This window comes from Artemia sp. Qi Xiang Cuo, chromosome 1, assembly GCF_049724085.1.
Source record: "Artemia sp. Qi Xiang Cuo chromosome 1, ASM4972408v1, whole genome shotgun sequence".
In the NCBI taxonomy this organism is placed as follows: domain Eukaryota; kingdom Metazoa; phylum Arthropoda; class Branchiopoda; order Anostraca; family Artemiidae; genus Artemia; species Artemia sp. Qi Xiang Cuo.
This window is the reverse complement of record NC_142794.1, coordinates 5,310,371-5,328,998: the sequence shown is the minus strand read 5'-3', so window position 1 is coordinate 5,328,998 and position 18,628 is coordinate 5,310,371. Positions and strand designations below refer to the sequence as shown.

Genomic DNA, 18,628 nt, shown 5'->3' with positions numbered 1-18,628 from the left:
AAACCTGAGATACCTTGGATTAGGCCTAATAACTACTAGGTTTACGGTCCAGGGTTTCCTCTAGGCTCAGTTTGGGAGTGCGATCTTCCTTCGAGACACTATCTAAGTAGACCTGGGTGTCCTTTTTTTTAAGTCTTCTGTAGCTTGATACTAACTTCTTCTGACTCTATGTTTATGTATCATAGCGACCCCACATAAGAAGTTTGATCTGATACATACTTAATTAAATAAAATAAAAAGAAGTTTTTTTAACTGAAAGTAAGAAGCGACATTAAAACTTAAAACGAATAAAAATTATTATGTATGTGAAAGGGGCTGTCCCATCCTCATCACCTCACTCTTTACGCTAAAGTTTTTATTTTCTCTTAAATAAAGTTGTGTGACAGAGTCAAACTTTATCGTAAAGAGCAAGGCGTTGAGGAGGGGACAGCCCCTTTCATATACGGAATAATTTATGTATTCGTTTTAAGTTTTAATGTCGCTCCTTACTTTCAGTTAAAAAAATTGTTTTTTTTGTTTAATTTCTGAACGTTTTTGAATTAATGCAGCTTTGATTTTGGCTCACCCTACATGAATAATTAAAACGAAATTTGCATATTAATTTTACTTTTTTGGCTAAAAGGCTTTCTCGAGATTTTGTTCTGACGTAACTTACCAATTAACTTACATAAAGAACTTATATATTCGTATGTTTTTCTTAAGTATATTAGGGAGTTCGTCCCCTAGTCAATACCTTGATATTTAAGCTAAAGTTTGAATTTTTTTCGAAGCAAAAACCCCTGAATCACAAATGCCGGTTAGTTCGAATTGATAACTCTTTTGAAAGTACTAAAAAAAAAACTTTAGCGTAATGGACGAAGTATTGACTAGGGGGTAAAACCCTTTAGATACGTAATAATTTCTGTCCGTTTTAAGTTTTAATGTTGCTCCTTACTTTCAGTTGAAAAAAAACTTGTTTTTTATATTTAATTTCTGATCGTTTTTTTTTTAATGCTGGGACATCCGGCACCCCCTTCATAGGAATGTCCCTTCCCCCAAGGAAACATCGTCCAAGGAAAGATCCTCCCCCGTAACCTCCTCCCCATCCTCCTCCGAGCCCTCCCCATCCCCACAAGAAAAAAATCCCTCCTGAAACGTATGTATACTTCCCATTAACCAATACTATATGTAAACAATATGCAAAGTTCATAGCTTGCAGCCCTTCCCCCGGAAACTGAGGGGACTAAGTCATCTTCAAAGACATATTTAGTAAATTTTCGACTATGTTGAACAAAATGGCTATCTCAAAATTTTTATTGGGTGACTTCGGGAAAAAATGAGCGCTGGAGGGGGTTAAGTTGCTCTCCAATTGTTTGATCGCTTAAAAAGGGCACTATAACTTTTAATTTCCATGTGAATTCTCTCACGATATTCTAGGACTACTGGATTGATACGATCACCCCTGGGAAAAAAAAAAAATTAACACGCAACCGTGATCTTTCTTCTGGCAAAAAATACAAAATTCCACATTTTTGCAGATAGGAGCTTTAAACTTCCATAGTAGAATTCTCTGATACGCTGAATCTGATGGTGTGATTTTCATTAAAGTTGTATGACTTTTATGGGTTGTTTCCTCTTTTTTTCGAAAATAAGGCAAATTTTCTCATGCGCGTAACTTTTGACGGCTGAACATAAACTAAATAAAATTTATACATTTGAAATCAGCACAAAGATCTGATTCTATTGATATATCTATTTGTATCAAAATTCTGGTTTTTAGAGTTTTGGTTACTATTGAGCCGGATCGCTCCTTACTTACAGTTCGTTACCACTAACTGTTTGATTATACTAGCTCTACATACTAGAGCAGGTCTACGTAAAACCGGTTTGTTTGTCTGCATTCGGAGACATTTAGCTTAGGCTGAGTGAGATAAACTACTATATAGGTAGCCTATATTTAAATTAAACATTTAGTCGTTGAGTTGATATTTTGGTTAGGTATTTAATATAAGGTGTTCTGGGCGGCCTGCTTTCCATTATTCTTTGTTGTAATTTCCATAATTTTATTATTAAAATATTATGTTTTTATGATATTTAGATAAATTTCATTAGGATTAACCCAACATCACTTCTTGAGTGGGGTCGCTATAATACCTGCCAAAAATAGTCTGTAGTTTATTTTTCGTTGTCCTGAGTTCAAGTATTTACTTACCTTGGTTTCCATTTATGTAATCGATTCCTTTTCGTTGCTTAATTCTATATTATTCTGAGATTTAAAAATATTCATAGTTTAATTCTAATTTTTATTATTTATCTTATGCAACACAAGAGTTTTGTTATTTAGTCAGAATACAAGAGTTATTCTGACTTTCAGAGCAAAATCATGACCGGCAAACATCAGTGTATTGCGAACTCGATTAAATTTGGAAGTTGTTGGAGCTAAAAACGTTGCCTTGTAATTAGCATTAAGATGACATGACTAGACATTACAATAGTATATCAATAAATCCTGAGTATATTTTAGCTGAAATTCGATTTCAGAGTTACCATTCATCGATGTAGTCAGCTTTTCAAAAATTGTTGAAATATGTATATATATTTTAATTATGCCCATGTAAACTTGAATTCTCAGTTTATATTCTTTGTAGACTAAATAATTCTAAATTTTATTCTGTATTTTAAAATTGGTAATACTCATAATAACTTTTGAGCAGCATTCCACAGGACAATCATTATCCATAAAATGTTTTCTGATTTATTTTAATATAATGTTTGACTAAAATTTAAATATAATATATATAAAATACATATAACATAAAAATAGATGCCCAATCAAGGAGTTCAATCATAGATCATCATGAAAAGAAGATGCTAATTAAGTGTTATGCAATGAATGTTGACTTAGGATCTATTTTGTGAAAATGGAACATGATCAAATAAAAAGAAGAACGGCAGAGTTAATTGCCTAAAAACAAGTTTTACTGTTAATTTCATTTTTGTTTAAGTTTTTCTTCTTTCATTAATGAATCAAAGCCCAAATTAGATGGATTATCTCAATAAAATAAATATAACCAAGTATGCAAATATCCATCATTTTATTGAAGTTGGCGCACAATGCTTTCATAGGAGGAGGGCAGATCAGAGGTGATTCAAGGGGAGGGAAAGAGAGGGCACTTCACTCCGATGCAGATAGTTTAAAATAAATTACACCTAACAGTGGAAGAATATATCTTTTAATTTTTAGTAATTAGTCCTTGTGTTGGATTTGGATGCCGCAACCTATTGTATAATGAATCACAGCCTATTGCACAAGCTTAAATAACAGCTTAAATCCGTGTTTTGAAAAGTGTTTAATGGGAAAAAGCTACTCAGAAATGATGACTATTATTTCAGGCTACACACTTTTCGGCTTTTGGTGGAGGGTGGTGTTTGAAACGCTTTTTTGTACAGACTAACTTACAGAAGTGTACAGATTCTGAGAAATATTTTGAGTCAATTTGCTTCAGCTAATTTTGAAGAAATATTTTGCCTAACTGGTGAAGGAGTATTTTTTTTTTTTTTTTTTTTTTTAAGCTTCATTTCCATTCAATGAGACAGTGCAAAAAAAAGTTAAGTCGTGTTTTGGTGTAAAAACAAGCTAAATTCCGATTCGGTCCTGAAAGTGGACTAAGTTTCTTATGTATTTTATGGAAATTGTTCATTTTTTTAAATGTTCAATCTGCATTTTCATTTATTGATTTTATTTTAAGTAAAACTTAGCTATGAGTTTACAGTAACCTAAACAAAATGGAGTAAAAAAGGGGCATTAGTAAATAAAAATATCTTTTTAGAATTTGGGACTAAATTCGAAGTTTGGAGTTTACTAATTCCGGCCACTACCCTTAGGATTTATGGGAGCCTACTTTTTATAGTTTAAAGATTACCTTGATAGTTAGTTTGTATGCGTAAGATCATTCTGAGTGTTTTAAATTCGTTCAGGGTTTCACTTATTCTGTGACGTTGTTTCTGCCTATTTCAAGTTTTATTACTAGGCCTATTCTATACTTTTATTCAATGTTTTAAAAGGATCTTTTTAAATTAATCGCAGTATATAAGTATGGGGGCTGTTTACCCCACCCCTGACAAATGGCGTCAACTGATGGGGTCAGAAAAGTAATTTGCCAGGCGTTTTTTTTTTCCTTTTCTTCAAATGCATTTTCTTAACTGAGCATAGTTTATTTTTTTTTCTTTTGTTCCTTTGTTTGTTTCTGTTGGTGAAGAATTCAGAAGTGAAGCTGAAGCATTCAGACCTACACTATAATTAGTAATAAAAAGCTTTTAGTATTGTTTGATTATCTATTAGAAAATTACGAAACAATCTCTATAAGTTTTATTTATTTTTAATTGCTCAGCAATTACTGGCATTTGAATGCTATAAGAGAGAGAACGTTTTGAATATAGTTTGTGTGTATTAAAGCATAAATAATGACCTGACCTTTAGATGTCTGACAGGGTGTTAGATGTTCTTTTAATTGAGATAAATTTCTGTTCGTTTTAAGCTTGATTTGAACACTCTACTAAATTTACATTCATTTGCCTTATCACTTATTTATTTTGATTTTAATTTCTGTTGGGCTTAGATGAGTATTGCTGCATGACTTTCGATCCATATGGATTGAAAGTCATCTTCCAATCTGGATCCAATTCATCTATTCATCGATCACGAATCGTTGCGACCGACCACGGTCCGGTCCTGTTAATTCCATCCACATCGCAACAAAAAAAAGTTTGTCAAGAAACTTCAGAACCACCGCAAGAAAATCACAGAACAGTCAGTTCAAAAATCAAATATAACCCTTATTTCCTTTGGTCGACACTCTTTCCAAGGATTCCAAAAACCTCCCATTTCGCTGCTGATGCTCCTCTATCTGAGTGGTATTGTTTTTATGAAGCCAAATTCTCTCCAACAGACCCCCAACTTGAACACAAATATGCTGAAGAGCTTGACCAATTTTTATATGCATTCTCTGACTCTGATTTTACAGTATCCGTAACGTCTGTGGCTGATGCTATTACTTGCCTTAAGCCAATGCTGTCTAGAGGCATAGATGCAATTCACGCTCTACTTATCGAAAATGGAGGTTTAGCGCTTTTAGAACATCTCAGTCTACTACTACAGATGATTTTTACAAAATGTTTGGTTCTGTCAACATTCTGCGCGGGGATCCTTCTGCTATTCAAAAAAAAAAATGAAAAACCTCCATTCAATGCACATCTTTCAGGCCCGTGACTGTATCAACCATTTTATGCAAGCCTTATAAACTACTGTTCATAAAAGAGCTTGAACAAAAATGTTGCATAGCTCCCAATCAATTTTGCTTTCAACATGGCATTGGATGTGCAGACGCTATTGCAGTTGCTGCTAATGCTCTGTTCAATACTTCTTGTACAGGTAGTTCACTCGCCTTGGCGAGTCATGATGTTCACCACACCTTTGACTCCCTGATCCACCCCCTTATGCTTTTAAAGGCTGTTAAAAGAGGAATTAATATGGCTATCATGAGATCTCAAAGAGATATGTATGCTAAGCTACGAGTCCATCTTAAAATACCTCCTGAGCAAGACGAAATGGCAAGGTCACTGGATAAAACTGTACCAGTTAAGAGAGGAGCCAAGCAAGGTGTAATTGTCTCACATTGTTATTTCAATAGCTATGTCCTAGAAGCTCAGGACCAGTGTAAGATTTTTTGCGTTCTTTCTGGCCTCAATATCTCCTTAGTTACGTATGCAGATGACATTTCAACATCAAGCGAAATTTGGACAACATTTCTGAAACTTTCCAAAAACTACAAGCAGAATATTTAAAATATGGTCTTGAATTTACGCTGAAAAATCTGACGTTGTGCGATTTAACTGGAATATTGTGCTTTGAAATTCAAAGATCGGCCCTTCTGATCGAATCGTTTATTTTGGTATTCCTATTGGAGATATCATTTCTCACACTCGTCATCTTCTTATAGAAGGTATCAAACGCCACATATAAGCTTCATGTTCATCCATAGTCTCTGCTAAGCTTCGTTTCAATCATCGTTATCTTTCAACGCTGTACAATACTGTTGGTCTCCTCCACATCCTCCACATTGCAGCCTTCTGGAAGATTCTTACTAATGCTGATAAATCAAAAATCCGTTCCACTTTCTTCTGTTTCGCAAAAAATCTGCTAAGATATTCAATTTGGACACGCAATTCCAAGCTCATCAACAGTCTCTGCATAGCAAATCCTACTATAGCTGTTGCTAGACTTATGAAAAAACACAATCAAAAGACTTCAAGACAAGCTTGGATCTGGCTTCTTCAGCTCTGGTTATGTCGTCACAGTTGTCTAGTGATATTTTGCTTTTGTTTTATTTTTTATTTTTTCTCTTTGTAGTACTCTGTCATTTTTTTTGTATGAAGACGGTTTTTCAATAAATAATAAGGTAATAATAATGAAGCGTGCCTTGCATTCTGTTAGACTTTTCAAAGTCATTCCAGTTTTCCCATTTAGTGACCTTGGCTATGCAGGCAACATTAGCCCGATGGTGAAAATGTGGAGGATCCACAAGCCATTCTGCATAATGTAAGACAAAGTTAATAGTAAAGAAAAAAATCAGCTTTTCAAATTCAAATTTTAAATTCAAATTAATTTATTTAACATAAAAAAATACAAACAAATTTACAGCGGCCATCTATAAAAACCCGAAGGTTTGTTTACGATGGCTGCAAATCCATTATTATAAAGTTCTACATCCACATAAAAACTATCTCTTTACGGGGAAAAATCAGCACTTGAACTGAATCAACATAGAGAACATCTCCTACTCTAAAAGGATTACACTCTAGAAATCGCAAGTGAGAAATATCACATATCATCCTTAAAACATACACTCGAAAAAAAAGAAAAAAAAAGAGATACATCTAACTAAATCAACTATGACAAAATAAATAAGTATCAGCTAGGCTATAGAGCCGACTCCGTGGGCTTTGGCTGGGTAATTTCGCGAAAATGCGATCATTATCTGTCCAAACAATTTTCAAACCAAACATTAATCAAATTCAAAAATCTAATCATTCAGATTATAACCCAAAAGGTAACGCTTCAATCTACTCTTGAGCTGGCCTACATTATCAACTTGTCTAATTGCATCCGGGAGGGAATTCCACACCCCCGGTCCCGCAAAAAGAGGCAGAAATGCAGCACGTTGAGTATTCCGGAGCTCCGATGCAAGGTCATTCACATTTCTAGTCTCATAACAGTGATAAGATGAATTAGCTTTAAAAATTTCCCAAAATACCTCCGGTGAACACTTATTCAAACATTGATAAATGAAAATTGCTAACTGGTAATCCCGTAACTGATAAATATTTAAAATTTTCAAACTTGTAAAGCAATTCAACGTGCTATTTTCAAACTGAATATAATTACCTAAAATACGAACTATTTTATTCTGTAAAATTTGGACATTTCTAAAACTTGAAATAAAACTACTAGTCCATAGCATGCAACCATATGATAAATAAGGGCTAACAATAGAATGATAAAGTAAAAGTAATGAGGCAATCAACTGCTCCATGCTTCCAACTGGCTGCGAGACTTGGCCTATGAAAGTAGCAGATGTCCACGCTCTCAGATCGTTCGACTATTTCTGCCTAAGACAATTTCTCAACGTCCTTTTACCATAAATCCTCAATGTAAAAACCCAGATTACAAACAGCAAAAAGCCTATGGCTTTTTCTTCTTTGGAGTAGGAAGAGACGAACCTCAAAGAATCAGGCAGCTAACTAAGTCCAATGTATGCAATGGTCTGTTCTTCTAATGCTCGTCTTTTGATATAATACTAAACTATAGTTTTTCGTTAAAATTTATTTTATATTAAAATAATTTTTGTTAATTACAAAAGGTTTCTATATACAGAAATTTCCTTTAATGGGCGAAAGCAGTCCAAGTCACTTGGCTATCTCTTCAATGTTAAAGAAATTTTGTTTGTTTAAAGAAACAGATATATTAGAGAACTTAAATTGTAGTTCACCTGATTTGGGAGACTAATGGCTATCATTTGGTCAGGTTCACTTTTTTTTCTTATGCTCCCTCTATTTTTTAAATGTTTTAGTATACAAAAACTCTTGTGGCTTTGTTCAAGAAAACGATATTAACAACTTTAATAAAATTCATACTAGCTTGTAAATATTTTTAAGCCGAACTATTTGTTCAGACAGTTTGTGTTGATTTTATTCAATTAAAGACCTTTTTATCCTTTGTTTATTTTTTCGCTACCATCTATTTGGAGTTACGGAGCCCTCAAGTTGAACAAAGGTTGTTTAATTTTAGGGTCAGTGTTTAAATTAACAGGCGCCGTGTCTTGTGCATAATACCACTAAACTTGGATAAACATGCCGCATCCGCTGCATTCCGTTGTTCAAAACCAATCGAAATATTAGTTAGGGCGCCATGCCAGGCTATCTCGCTTATTTCTAGTCTGGGGTACGACGGAAAAAGGTTTTTATGAAAATTACGTCATAGGTAGACTGAAAAACGCCAAAGCCGAATATGTAAACGGCACTTTCATATGAGTCGGCAAACCAGACATTCCTAAATTTACCCAAAAGGTTTCCGGAAAGTGACATCCATCGATGTGCTATGAGCTGAAACCGCAAAAATCCCAGGTGTTGCTACAACTTTTCGTCTTTTTTGTTTCGCGTTACAAAGAAGAAACAGAAGAATTAATAAAGATTGGTAATGCTATAGCATATTAAGCATATAGGAAGTATATTGTCTACACTGATTCACTGTCAGCTCTGGATTACCTTTCACACCAGCAACACCAAGCAAGAAATGGCGCCATGGAGATAGTAAACTTGGCTACACAATATGCAAGAAAGGGTATACCAGCTCTATTTATATAGTTTCCAACACACTGTGGTATAACATGAATTTAATTGGCAGACCAGGCTGCAAAAAAAGCCTCCCATCTGGGTCTGATCACTCAAACCCCTGTTACTGGACCTGAATTCCTGTCTTCAATCAGTTCAACAATTTTGGAGGAAGAAGAGGCTTGGCTTCATTTTTTCCATATCCAGCTCCTGGATCTCTATAATTATAAGCAGCCATCAAAAGAAATGTACCTCACATCTCACATCCTTTCAACTTGTCTCTTTTGTCTTAGATGTGGCCATGCAAAGACAAAATAAAAACTATTCCATTGGAAAATGGCCCCTTCCCCCAATTGCGAAACACGTGGAGTGTACGAAGACATACGTCACATCATCTTCAAGTGTAGAAAATATGAAAAAGAAAGGGAAACACTAAGGAATTGCTGTGAGAGGGCATTTAAAGCATTCACAATGCGCTCTGTTTTGGGACATTACACGTCTCCTCCTTGGGCTAGACAACTAAGCACAAACCTTTTTGTTTGATTTTTTAATAATACTGGTTTGTTTAATTCCCTTTTAGTTTTTTTTTTTTTTTTTTTTTTTTTTTTTTTTACACCCTTATATTAGCTCATTTTAGAGTCACCACAATTTCTATATTTTTTCTTTTTATCTATGTTCTATCAGTTGTTTTTTTTTTTTTTTTTTTTTTTTTTTTTTTTTAGTTGACGCATGTGACAGGAATGTTGTATATTGGCATTATTTATTTAATTGTGTTGCAATTGTATTTTAATTGTTTTATGACAAAGTAGTGCCGAATTACTCTGATTTTTGTTTTTTGACGCAGGCATTTGCTACAGGTGAATGACCCCCTACCAATAGCACAATAAGTGATACCTGACATGGCTCAATGAATATTGACTAAAGTGACACCCAAGCAAGCTAGTGATTACAGAAGGCACAGAATAATCGAGTGATACGAACGCATATGACCGATTGGTCGAACGCGTCAAACCCCAAACAACAACAACAACAACATGCTATAGCATTAAAGATTGGTAATGCTATAGTTATACTGAAAAGCCCGCCTGCTGTTAAATAGAAGAAGAAGCTATAGCAACACTTTGTATGGAAACCTAAAATTTTTGGCAGATTGTTAATCCAATGGTTCTGTATGAAGTGACAGTCATTGTAAGTTACTCCCTTTTACATGTATTTGCATGTCTGTATAGCCAGTGTTGAGTAGCCTAGGCTACAGGAAGAGGGCTGTTCTTGTGGTTACTAAGTTCTCCCCAGTTCTTATGCCCACTAAGCCTATCCAGGCTTACTAAGGTACAGAATCTTTTTGTTTTTAATCATTTCCCTGCCAGATTCTGGTTTGTAGCCTACGGGCTTGCTAGACGATGGAATTTTGGGCCTTAAATTAAAGCCTGATCCTGAAGAAAATGTCTGCCGTAATCCGCCGCTCTGGCAAACCCTATCTGTACAGAAATTTGGCTGTAAAACAATCCTAAAAGCGAAGGGTTTTCGATGCAATATTTTATGTCTGGTAGGACATAAAATATATGGTAGTCTGTATGTCTTGTAATGTTTAGTAGTCTGGTCAATCTGGTAGTCTATAGCCGATAAGTCTCAGCCCGTGACAATTCTGTGATAAGGCAAAGCATCAAAAATTGCTTTCTTTTTTTAATCATTTACAGCAGAGTTCGGACACCTAATTGGGTTGCAGTCAAGGCAAACTTATGCCAAAGTTTGCTGCAGAACTTGGGCTTCAGTTGGGCCCAAACTTGCCTCTTCAAAAGCCTGTACAAACCGAAATTTTGCTGGCAACATCGGTATTGCGTATTGTTTCAAACAAAACTCAGTAATGGAATGAAGTATTGATAAGAAAATTGATTCAGTTTTCACAAACTTTAGAATTTTCTGCAAGTGCTTGGTCAATTTGCCGGAAAAGGGTGAGCTTCGGCCAGGCTGTGGCTCGTCAGAAAGACGACAGTATTCAAGTCAGCTTAGCACCAGAAACACTCAGGAGTTAACGGTTCTAAAAAATATACAAAAGTTAAAGTGCACTTTTTAGGAGTGTTTGCAAATTGATTTCTAGTTGTTTATACCATAGAGCATAAAAGCAAAAAAAATTGATTGTTAATGCTGAATTTTTACAAAACAATTGTATTATGGGGACAAGTGGTTTCAGCTGTTCTTCAATACTGTCTTGTATTTGTGAAAATGTTATGAATAAATCCGTATTTGTATCGTTCAAATTACCGCATGGGGGCGGCATCTCTCTGGTGAAAGAAAAAAAAAATTGGACCACGCGGCTATTAAAAACTCATAAAATTCAAGTGATACTTAAAACAATTAGGACATAGTAACGATTCATGAGGAAAACGACTTTCAAGTCAATACCTTACCTAATTTTGCCAGCACCTGCTCGGCTCGAATAGGTTACATTTCCTTACCACCTAACCTTACATTACCTTTACCACCTAAACCTACCTTCTTCTCAGTTAGCATTAGAACAACAATGTCAAAATGAGACCATCCAAGTAGTAGCCTAGAAACTGAAAGCTGTTGATGCCTAGTGTGTTATTTAGTACTTAGTGTGTTAATGTTGACAGTCTGAGGCTAGCTGAATGCTACAGGAAGCAGGCTACTCTCGTGGGTACCAATTCTTGTGCGCATTTCCAATAAAAGCCACGAAATCTGGTGCATATGGTCTTGAACAAAATTAAGTGATGCAATATCGAAAATACAAATCCTCACGAAAATAGAAACCTTGCTCTTGTTTGGAGACCTCTCGGTTTTTCAGAAAAATAATTTTCCTGTTCCTTCAAAAAGCAATTCTGATGGCAGGGAACTGAAGGTGACGATTTGGAGAATCTAGGGGTGTCATATTTGTAGGTATTTCAGACTCATGTAAATAGCCGAGCGCGCCTAAATCTCAGAAATATTCTTTTCTTTTATTTTGGTCACGAGAATTCCCTGCTTCCTGTATTATGGAGAAACAAAACCCGTTTTATTCTGATGGATACATCGTGTATTTCCAAAGCCCAAGAGCCATATACACACAAAAATTTATGAAAAATAAAGAAATCACAACAGAACAAATTACGAAACACAAATTAGCATGATACATAGCAAAAAATACCTTATGGTAATTTATCGAGAAAATAAATGTAAATCCATATTATTAATAATAATTAATTTTAAAAACTTTTCCTTCTATCTAATCCCTTCTCTATGTACGCACCAATACGAAACATTGTGGTTGGATTACTACTTTGTAAAATACCAGGAAGCAGCAAAACAATCCCATGTAAGTAATTTTCCTTAAATCAGAGAGCACCGGGCAATTTCGAAGAAAATGGTCCAAATCTTCGTCCTCATCTCTACAAAGAGGACACACATACCGACCATAAGGATGTACTATCCCCCTATCGAACACCATTTGCCTGCTCTGGATTGGAAGGCAATTCGCCCTAAGCTGAATCCATCGACACAAAATCATGGCCGGTAAATTAAATTTAAAATAAATTTCCCCTCCAAAACTAGGTTTAACCTGATTATAAAGATTCAATGAAGCAGAATTTAAAATCAGCCCTTGCCAATACTGAATTTCTTGACCCTCTAAGATAAATCGTACCTGGCTTACTAAATGTGTTGGTAGATCACGGGAACCAAGACCGTCATTCCATAAGTAAGGCATTCCCACTCTTTCTAGTAATGACCTTACTTGGGATGGCCACGACGTTTTGGAACCATAACTCAACATCTGATAATAAGATGCTCTTACTAGTTTATCTTCATTACACCTAATGAGCTTCAACCAAAATCTAAGCATCAAAATAGACCTACGTAGTTTTAACGAAAGCAGGCCCATGTCACCTTTCAGAATCTGTGAATGAGTTGTCTGATGTAATCCAAACAGTCTTTTATAATACTGGAGCTGGAAGGACTCCAACTTCTGTGCCGCTTCTCCGCCCCAAATCTCTGCTCCATATTCTATGACTCGTAAAATTTTTGTATTAAATATTCTTTTATGCATTTTTAGGCTTTTAATTCCCATTATCGTCGGATTTCTAAAAATTGCAGACATGGCCACTTTGCCTCTATTAATTATTTCATCAACATGACTCTTTAAACTTCCGTTTTCCCATAAAACGAATCCTAAATATTTTATTCTTTTACTTACTTTCAGTTCCTTATTATTAATTTTAAATCTATAATTATCTTTGCCACTTGCTTTCCTTTTTTTTAAATAACAACTTCATTCTTTTCAACATTCAGCCTTAATTTTTTCATCTGCAAATATTCTTTTATGAGATCTTGCAGATTTTGCAGAGCGTCTGCAGATCTTGCGGTGTACTAGCCACCAAAGCAATATCATCTGCAAATAATAAAAGTGATAGTTTATGGGTCCCTAGACTAACTTTCGGAGCCAATCTATTCTCTAGAAAATCAACAACATAATTTATAAAAATATTAAACAATATAGGAGAAAGAGTGATGCCCTGTTTTACTCCCAGCTTAATATTAAAAAGCCTAGAAAACCTGTTACCAACTAACACGATTCCACTCACACAACTATACATACTCACTATCAACCTCACAAACAAATAAGGGAGGCCAATTCTAAACAGGGCATCCTTCAATAGCTCTCTGTTGACACTGTTGAACCCCTTGTGGAGGTCCAGAAATCCCACATAAAGACAAGTTTTTCCCTTTCCATATTTATCAATTAACGCCTTTAAAGTAAATATTGTATCTACCGTCCCGTACCCTGTCCTAATATCTCCATCTTCTTTATGTATTATATTATTTTTATTTAACCATTTAGATAGCCTGGTATAAAATATTTTCTCTATTGCCTTACTTAAAGCAGGGAAACGTGCTATTAAACGATAACTCTTGTGCAACTTGGGGTTTCCTCTCTTAAAAAGTGGCATAAGCAATTATCTCTTCCAATCATTTAGCCATTGCCCTGTAGTTAACACCTTATTACAAAAAAAAACAATTATCGACGTAAAAATTGAAAGAAAATTCTTAAATAACGTTATTGGTACACCATCAACAGCCAAACCTTCTTTTAAATTCTTGAATACAAACTTAATCTCATCATTACTCACTTCAACTACTAAATCATAATCATGTTCCTTCATAGGATAAACCACCATCTCTGGGGTATGTGTTACCTCTTGTATTTCTGCTCAATCACCTTCCAAGCTTTTTAGACGCCATGAATTGGCGTCTGGAGCCACCTGGGTATTTAGTGTTTATATACTGCACGCACTATAAAATGTCTTAAATGCTGAAAACGAATGCATTTGTACATATGTATGTTATTACTATGTAGTGGATATAAATTTATGTTTCTTAGCTGCCCTTGTCATTGAAATTTTCATGTCAGGATTTTGTTAAAACCTCGGTAGGATTTTCTTCACAACTAACAAAAATTTCATTTTATATGTAAGGTCAGTCTGGACCAAAAGATAAAAGGAAAGCCCCATGTGTATAAATTTTCTAACCCCTTCATATAGAAAAAGATGCGCGATTTCGTAAGGAATACAATTGATTCTGTCACGAAAGAAGAAAATACAGCCCAGGACTAAGTCAGGGTTGTGAAAGTCATTGTGGGGCTGATAAGTATCACATATTATCACAATCTGCGAGCCATTTCTTAACGGATCGAGGACAGGGGCGTAATGTTCCTTGCATTTAAAAGTATCAACTGTCTAACCTGAATGAATTGTTAGGGGTTTCTTCAAACTTTCCCAAAAACTTGCATTTTTAGTTGTTTATATATTTAAATTTCGGTTGATTCCTGCCCCCACCCCTTTTCAGTCTATTTTTCAATCATATTTCATGTTTCAACGAGTAGGGCAAACGAAATGAAAAATCAAGCTTTGAATTAGGTTCGTAACGAAAGTTTCTTTTGGCTGCTCAAATATTTAGTGATGTCAGCTAATTCCCTTCTCAGACGGTTCCCTCTCAGAAAAATTCTCCCCACGTATAAAACATTCGTCAATCAAAATAACCTCATTTTGTAAAATTACCAATATATTTAAAATCACCTCTGACTCATTCTTTTTATTTTCCTCCATCAAGGTACAAGGCATTTTGCATAGGAAAATTTGCTTTAATACATTCATTTGAAAACTTCAACCAATTCTTGCTCCCTTATTACTAGTCAAACCACAAATTCTTGATGACAACTAGTCACCTGTAAGAGTTCACTAAATGTTAGATTCCTGCTAAAATGTTACAGATTCTTGCCATGAGATCAAGTAATCTCTATGCTTTTTATTTTCTGGAAAAAAAATCAGAATCGGTAAACCCAGAAATAAATCCGCAAAGTAACAGCCCATAACAGAAAGACATGGAAACACTGCCTCAATAAATGTACGTCATTCCTTTTAAAACCCATTTATTTCTGAATCGATCTATTATCAAAGTTGAATTGTATGCTTACTGCACGTGGACATCGGTCGCCCCTTAAAATGAGCCATTACACAGTTCTCTATAATGATGATTAAGAACCTATGATTATGACGTCATTCGTCAATCTTGAACACGAAAATTCAGTTTTTTCGTATAAAAATGAATTTAAAATCAATTATTTTTAATTGTAATAGGTTTTGAACCCCATCAATTTTTTTTTAATATGAGCCATGAAACATCTTTCTATGATGTTTCAGTGCCCTGCTATCAGAGGAAAAGAAGAAGAAGAAAAAAAAGATGCCGTATATGCAGAATATTGTGGTTGCAGCCACCTTTCTTGATTTTCAAGCCAGTATATTTCCCTCGTTTTTCAAACCAAGGGACTATAAGTTCCCTATACAGGGGTTTTAAAAAAGTCGGTTCTTATAGCGTACTTTGTTTTTTGATCTGATTCTATTTTTAGGAGTTAAGACTTATTTCTTTTTTACTATGAGATGTGATCGTCTCTTACTAGATTGCTAGCCATTGCTGCAACCCGGATGACACTAAAGCTAATGCTTCTGCTATTAATTAATCAAAAACTTCTTCCACGAGCTAGGTTTAAAAAAAAATAATAATGAACAAAAATAGAATCAAATAATCTATCAAGCATACAGCTTCCACAAATAAGTATCAATAAATACATGAAACCCAAAACGAACATAAATTAAAATAAATAACAGAGTCAAACTCAAAATGAGCAGAGGTAAATATGAGTAGGGTTAAAAACCCCTATGGTTTATACAAGCCAGAATATAAAGCTGTAATTCAGTCTACTTACTTATTATAAAGTATTATGTCAGGCTTCCAAACTCTTTCAGATGGTATCCTCAAATTCTGCACACCACCAAAATCTGAAGAATTCCACTGAAGACTGTAATCAACCCATATCTGTAAAAGAAATAGCTTTGTGTATATTTATACTAAAAAAATAACCAAAATAAATCTGTCCTAGAAACTCATGATTGATTTGGCAAAAAATATTAATTCTGATAAAGCTGTCATCAAAATTACCATACCCAAATCAATTAGTCACTCACAAGCATGTTGTATTGTCACTCAATAGCAGTTAGTATCTTCAATAATATGCTGTTTTTTTAAGACTCTTGAGACTTTTGGCTCTAACAATGCAATGATCATGCTTGCTCAGAAAAAGACTCATGCAAGTTATTTAAATAAGACATGCAGTGATTAGTCATACTAGGCTGAACATGCTGTTCACTTGCCTTGAAACGTCTTTATTATGCTGAGACGTAAACACCTGCACTGGAACATACTTATCATTATTTACAGCAAACAAGCGTCTCAGTGTGCATATATAAAAGAAACAGCTGCATAAATGAATAGCTGCATATTTGAACAACAGCCTTGGCCTTATTAAGACATAACCTTAGAAACAAATTTAGAAAAAATATACCATTTGTTTCCCAACTTATTTTTCTTTAAAAAAAAGTAATAGGTCTAATCACTGCTGTTGCTAGCCTGACGTATGTACATTTATTATTTCGTATATTAGGGGGGTCGCCCCTCCTCAATACCTTGGTCTTCACGATAAGGTTCAATATTACTTTTAAAACAGTTTCTTATTCTAATTAAACGACCCTAATGTGCCAGGAGTCGCTCTTAAAGAGTTGGGACAAAAAGTAAAACTTAAGCATAAAGAGCAAGGCTTTGAGGAGGGGCAAGCCCCTTAATATACGAAATAATTTCTGTTCATTTTAAGTCTTAACTTAAGCTTTCCGTCTATGGAAAATTTTCTCCCTCATTGAAAATTCCTCAAATTAAAGCTCTTTCTCACTTAAAATACACTCCAGCTACTCGCCCGGAGAATAACCCCCGGGCAATCTTCTAAGGTTCCATCTTCTAAGAAATTCTTATAGCCCAGGGAAATTTTTCGTGTGCGTTTTCAAATCATGTCAGAAATCCCCCTCCTTGGAAGATTTTTCCTGGAAATGCCACCATCCCGAGTGGATTGCTTTATATCAAATTTCAAGTCACATGTCTTCATTTTTCCCAAACAAAAAATAGAGAATAGCTAGTTTCTTAGCCTCTCGATTTATAGGCAAACGTTCTACCACAAGGCTATAAACTGTATATACTAATCACGAATACTGTAAGTAAAAATATAGGCAAGTTTTACAACTTACCGCCCTTTCCCTAGGGGCTGTGGGGCATCATGTTATCTCTAAAATTATATCTACTTGACCAAACAGCTACTTTGAACAAAAAATGACTGTCTCAACACTTTCATCAGACGACTTTCGGAGAAAGGGGCCGGGGAAGAGTGGCCAAGTGCCCTTTAAAATTTTGGTGATTTAAAAAGGGTATTTGAACTATTAATTTCTATTCGAATCAGCCCTTTGCCGATCTTCTGTTGGTTCTATACGATCCCCTAATATCACCATAATTGCGTAACTTACAGCCCTCCATTAGTTCTGGTACTTAGTCTCTTTTCAGAGCCGCCACTGAAAGCTACTGTACTCCCTAAGTGTTTCAAATCTTTCACTTGTTCTATGCTTTTGCCTTTTAGTTGGATTATCAAAGGTAAAGTACTAGTTGACCAGGATTTAGTCTTTGGGGTGCTGGTTTTTAATTTGAACTGTTCAACTTTCTTTGAGAGTTTGTTCAGGAATTTCTGAAGTTTTACTTGTTAGCTTCTATGATCCCAACATCGTCAGAAAAGTCATGTTTCTGAAGTCAACGTCCTTGTTCTGGCGATTTGAATTCCATGTCAAATTATTTGTCCAAAATCATAATCTACGACTAGGACGAAGAGAAGAAGTAACAAAATATTGCCTTGCTTAACAAATACAATAACTTTGAAGCACTGAATGTTGCGATCAGAAATTTTAATACGCCATTCCATCTCTTTCTACATTGCAACTATTAGACAAAGTTGCCTCTCAGGAATGGCGTAAAATGCCAGAATCTCCAAATGACTCGACGATCAATCGAACCAATCACTTTCTTAGAGTGCTAGATGAGTATGTAGAAGCTTTATCTCCATAAATTTGATTCGTCGAGTATCGTGCGCAAAATGGGTATTAGATTGGTACAGCATTTTTCAGCCTAAACCCTTGTTGTTTTTTACGTGAGTGAGGATCAATGGCAATTTGGAGTCTTCTCAATGTTATAGTTAAGAAGAATTTCACTTGAATTAAAAGAAGACCTTTTGTAGATACCGTGATCTTTTGCATCTCCTTTCTTGGAGAGCTTGACTACAGTTATTGTTCTCCAATCTTTTGGAAAGCTTTTGGTTTGCCAAAGGTGTGAGAACAAGTATCGT

General features: G+C 35.0%; 1 protein-coding gene across 1 annotated transcript in view; it reads right to left on the bottom strand.

Moving 5' to 3' along the window:
- The window catches only part of LOC148955936 (neuronal acetylcholine receptor subunit alpha-7-like), a 126,799-nt gene that overhangs the window by 82,450 nt on the left and 25,721 nt on the right, over positions 1-18,628 (bottom strand). The window contains exon 3 of the mRNA XM_089107992.1: positions 16,124-16,233. Within this exon, the coding sequence (XP_088964118.1) occupies positions 16,124-16,233 (110 nt within the window). The remainder of the gene's footprint in view (positions 1-16,123; positions 16,234-18,628) is intronic.